The 4990-nt window shown below is 54.6% G+C and overlaps 1 protein-coding gene across 1 annotated transcript; it reads left to right on the forward strand.

Annotated features, from left to right (window-relative positions):
- Window positions 1–3435: 3435 nt before the first annotated feature.
- On the forward strand, window positions 3436–4360 carry LOC115431727 (basic salivary proline-rich protein 1-like). Its single transcript, XM_030152359.1, has 2 exons — window positions 3436–3730; window positions 4017–4360. The coding sequence occupies exons 1-2, from the start codon at window positions 3436–3438 to the stop codon at window positions 4358–4360; spliced, it is 639 nt and encodes a 212-aa protein (XP_030008219.1).
- The last annotated feature ends 630 nt before the right edge of the window (window positions 4361–4990 follow it).

The raw sequence follows: 4990 nt of genomic DNA on the forward strand, positions 1-4990 counted from the left end.
TCAGATGAAGACTATATTCTAACACTAATTTACCGTAACTGAATACTAAGTCCTGTTTTAATAGAAGTTAAAAAACTTAACTATACTCTATACCTAAGTGGTGATCTGGTACAGACACTTCTGTATCAAACATGAGCCGAGCCAGTCAGTCTTCAGAGCCTTACATGTGTTTGTTCATGAAGCACACAAAGTAAACACATGGGACGGTTCTCCGGAGAAGAGCCGACGTCGTTCTGAACCCACAAGCTTTTATACCCTTTTTCCCATCCTTCTAGAAGGTTCGGGGTATTTTTCCACTGACAGAAACCCTCCCACGGTTTCTATCACCCCTGGAAGCTCCCCCCATTAAAACCATCTTTGTTCAGGCACATCCGTTTACCCTACTTGCTGCATACACACACACTAGGTCATTTTTGGTCTTCTTCTCACTTATTTTGTTTCCACTCACTTAGGTGCAGCTGTGCCGGATGTGCCACTAGTTGGTCTGGGCGTACTGCCAGTGGCCTTGGACACACTGCCCAGGAGTCACAAACCTTCTAGGATCAGATGCATAAGTTTGCAGCTGGTCACGGAACTTCATATCACAAACAGCAGAGAATCCTTCTATCACAAATCGTTCACTATTAGTTACATAAGCTTGCACCTGCAGGGTCACCAGCCAGTCACCGGCCGGCACATACAGGGCAGTGCAGTATCTCTCTACATTATTTACATTATTTTATTTCTACAGGGTCTGTGTGAGTTTTATTTCAGAGAAGCTCTGAGATGTGAGTTGTAGTTGTGGTTTTTCTGTCTAATGTCATGTAGGCAGTAGTCAAGGACAGACAGACAGGAAGTGGAATTTACTGACATTTCATTCCAGTGGTTCTGTTCAGTCTGTGTCAAAAACCTTCTGATCAAAAACAAACTGTGTTAGCTACGACCTTTGCACGGATTTTTTTAATTTAATCATTTCCTTTTTTTTTTTCTTTTTCTTTCTTTTTTCTGGGCTCAGCTGGCTGACAGGCAGCTGTCTGTACCGATAAGGCAGCAGCCCACACCAGCTGTACTCCCAGTCATCATTGCCCATTTTTCTGACGCCTTTGCTTGTGTATCCTCTTTTATTTGGACATTTTACCAGGGAGTATCTCATACTACTTTTTTTTTTTTTATTGTCTTGTCCAGCGTCCTAACAGCAGAATGGTAGTTGAACTGGTTCCTTTTGGTGCTGAACACATTTGCTTTGCCAAGGGTAACTTCATAAAGTATATGAAGCGCCCTTTGATATTCTACTGTGTTTATTATGAGTTTTGTTGAACCACATTTCGATGCCGGACCTGACATGGGGGGTGGGAGTGGGGGTGGGGGGGGTAGAAGAAGGGGAGAGAACAAGAGAGAAGAAGGTGGAGAAGACCCTCACAAGAAAGTATCAACAATACAAACAGCAACAACCATGGAGACAATTATAATGGAAACAATAACTACAACCAGAACTGAGTAAACTGGGCAGAAGAGAGAGAAAAAAACAAACAAAACTACAAAAAAACCAAAACACAACAATGAGATACATAAGACCTATGAAATGAAGAATAAAAGAAAGCATGAACAAAATATCGTATACCACATTCGCACAAATAATACCTATAACAAATAACACCAGAAACAAATCCACACACATCAGTTGTTCACATTCATCTGCTGTGACAGAGTGAACCAGGCAAACAGACTGAGGTGAAGAACACACACATGCAACCGCAACCGCCCCCCCTCCAAGGATCAGGGGCAGACCCAGAGGGCCCCAAGGCCCGGCCATCCAGCAGACACCACAGAGAGGGGGGATCCAGCCCGCCCCCCCCGAGAGGCAACAGTGTGCCCGCCCCGAAGATGGTCGAGGGAGGCCCCCACCAGAGGCCCCACAGCAGCCGAGCACAGGCCCCAGGGGGCCAGGGACGCCGGCCACCACCCCCCTGCCGGGGGCCGGCCACCCAGGGGCAGGCAAGGCGCCGGTCCCCGAACCCCACGAGCCCAGGAGCCACCCATCTCCCCGGGCAGGGGTCCCACCCAGCACACCGGGTGGCCAGGCCGGCCCAGACCGCCACCCGCTGCAGGCCAGTGCGCACCCCGATGCCACAGCCAAGCGCCCTGGGGGCCCGGAGGACCACCCCCCCATCCCACCAAGCCCAACCCCTAAACTCCACACACCCTCCAGTCCCCCACTCACCCACACAAGCATATGCACACACACACCCACTGACTCCCAGACATACACACCACCCATCCCACATGTTCGACCATTCACACACACACACACACACACACACACACACACAAACACCTCCACCCATGCCCATACACCCACCTATCCACATGCATGCCCACATGTACACACATACCCACACCCATCAACAGCCCCTCCCACCCACCTGCACACACTAGACACGCGTATCCAGAGTGCCGCCCCCCCCAGCAGCGAGCAGCACCGCTGTGAGTCCCCCCAAGGCGCGGCACTCGAGCGCAGCCCCAGCACCAACCGCAGCCCAGGGCGGCAACACCAGCCGCCAGGAACCCCACCGCGGTCCACCACCCCGCCAGCAACCGCCACACCCCCGATGCCCGCATACACAGATCTTTCCCGGTCCCAACACGACCTGCGGTGGGCAAGAGAGCAGCTAGCCCCCCTGCCCCCCCCCCCCCCCCCCCCCCCCCCAACCACAATCCCCATGCGCACACACCATTCATCAGTGGGCGGCAAACCCCCAGCAATGCAGCCAGGTGAGCCCCAAGCCAGTGTTCCAGCCCCCCTCCCCTGGGGCCCCCCACCCCAGACGGCATCCAGGAAACAGGGGTGTGGGAAGACCCCCCCCTCCCCCTCGCCTCCCCACCTATCAGTGTTTTGAAGTGTGAGGTGTGTATGCAAGCAATTAAAATTGAGGAGCATAACTGCGCACCACTGAGGGCAACACCACACAGGCAGCCCCACCCACCGACAGGGCACCGCCCACCAGGCGCCACACAGCCCGCCCCCCAAAAGTGAATGTGTGGTGTTAGTGTTTCTGTGTGTTGTGGGTGGGTGTAATTAAAATTGAAGAGTTAGCCACCCCAGGGTACCACAGAGGGAGGCCGTTTTAGTGACCTCCCCTGCCGTACCCCCTCGGAATGTGCACCCTCCCCAAGACTCTACGTGCTTTGTGTGGGGGGGGTGGGGAGGCGAGGGGTTGGGGGGATAGTATGACTGGGAGGAAGTTTCCTCCCAGAAGACGAGCCAGCCAGCATTCGGCCCCCCCCGTTCCCCAGTACCCATTCCCAGGCAAGGGCCGCCAAGGAGCGGGGCGGTCCAGAGACCCCGGGCACCCAACAACCGCAGCCAGAAAGCCCCCCCCCCCCCCCCAGAGGCCACTCACGCACTCAATCATCCTATGCAGTCGAGGAAGCACGGACCCGGGACCAGCCGCCCCAATGCCCCCCAAACAGGCGCGGGGACCCACCACACTCCACACCTCCCCAGTCTTACATGCACTAGGGATGCAGCGATCACCGGCACAGTGCCACCCCGCAGCACGAGACCCAGCGACCAGCGCCCCCGCCCCAGGTCCCAATTGCTACCATGGCCGAACCCCACCACCGCAACCCGAGAGAACCCCCAGCGACGCCCCCCACCCCCCACAGGGGCCACAACCCCCCAGGCACACCTGCAGTCCCCCTCCCCCACCGCCACCACACCACAACCCTCCCTCATTCACCAAACATACATGTACATCCACACCCACACACCTGCTCCATCAGCCCCCCCACACACCTGTACACAGACACACACACAATCCCTCATTCATACTCTAATGCACACATGAGCACTCGTTCACACACACCAACACACACTGACACACCCACCCCTACACACAAACGCGTGCACACACACACACACACACACACACACACACACACACACATTCTCTCTCACACACACACACACACTCCCCCAGCCCAGGACTCCCAGGCACCAGCCAGACACCAGGGCACGCACCCGCCCACCTCCACAGCGGCAAGTCCAGGCCAGCCCAGACGCCCCGGCGCATGCCGGGTTCCCCCACCCCCCCAGGAATGCAGCACCCGGACCCCAGGGCCAGGAACCGCACCCCGCCCACCCCTACCAGCCCAGCCACCCGACCTGGGGGACGCCGGCTACCGACCCAGGCCCAACCCGGAGCCCTCCGCCCCACCACCACAGGGCAACCATGGCGTCGGGTCCACCCCCACCCCAACCGGGACAAACACCAAACCGCCCCCAGAGCAGGGTGGTCCAGACCCCCACTCCGAGGGACCACTAGTGACCCGTAGCCCCGCGGCACCTCCTGCTGGCCTCCTAACACTCAGAGTGATATGATAGAGCTAATCACAGGAGTCCAGAGAGAATGAGACTGGTCCAGACTGGATCAGACTGGTCCAGTTGATTGTTTGCAGAGGCAGATATTGTCTCATTACTGATGTGATCTAATAGAAGGTTCCTAAACTGGTTCATGCTCAGATTGGCTTTTGTTTTCCAATTCACAAGAATAGTTTTCTTTGCGATGCATAAAGCAGTGAGGACCATGTGTGAGGTGTTAGTATCCATGTTGGTGTGGCCCAGGTCACCTAGTAAACACAGTGTGGGGGGGGCTGGAATACTGCATCTGAGCCATGTTGACAGGTCCTCACAGACCTGAAGCCTAAACCTCTGGACAGGTGCACACTGACACAAGGCATGTATGTAGTTATCAACAGAGTTATCTGTGCACTGTGAGCAGATGTTTGACTGAGTCAGACCCATCTGGAACATCCTTTGTCCTGTAGAATGAATTCTGTGAAGAATTTTGAACTGAATATTTGTAAATTTGGGTTTTTAGTCATTTTAAATGTATTTGAACATATTTGTGACCATGACTTTTGATCCAAATCACTGGATAAATCTGTCTCCCATTTTGAAGTCGGTAGGTAGATGAAGTCATCTGTTTTAGCATTAAGCCGATATATTTTG

Source organism: Sphaeramia orbicularis, chromosome 2 (assembly GCF_902148855.1).
Source record: "Sphaeramia orbicularis chromosome 2, fSphaOr1.1, whole genome shotgun sequence".
NCBI classification, from domain to species: domain Eukaryota; kingdom Metazoa; phylum Chordata; class Actinopteri; order Kurtiformes; family Apogonidae; genus Sphaeramia; species Sphaeramia orbicularis.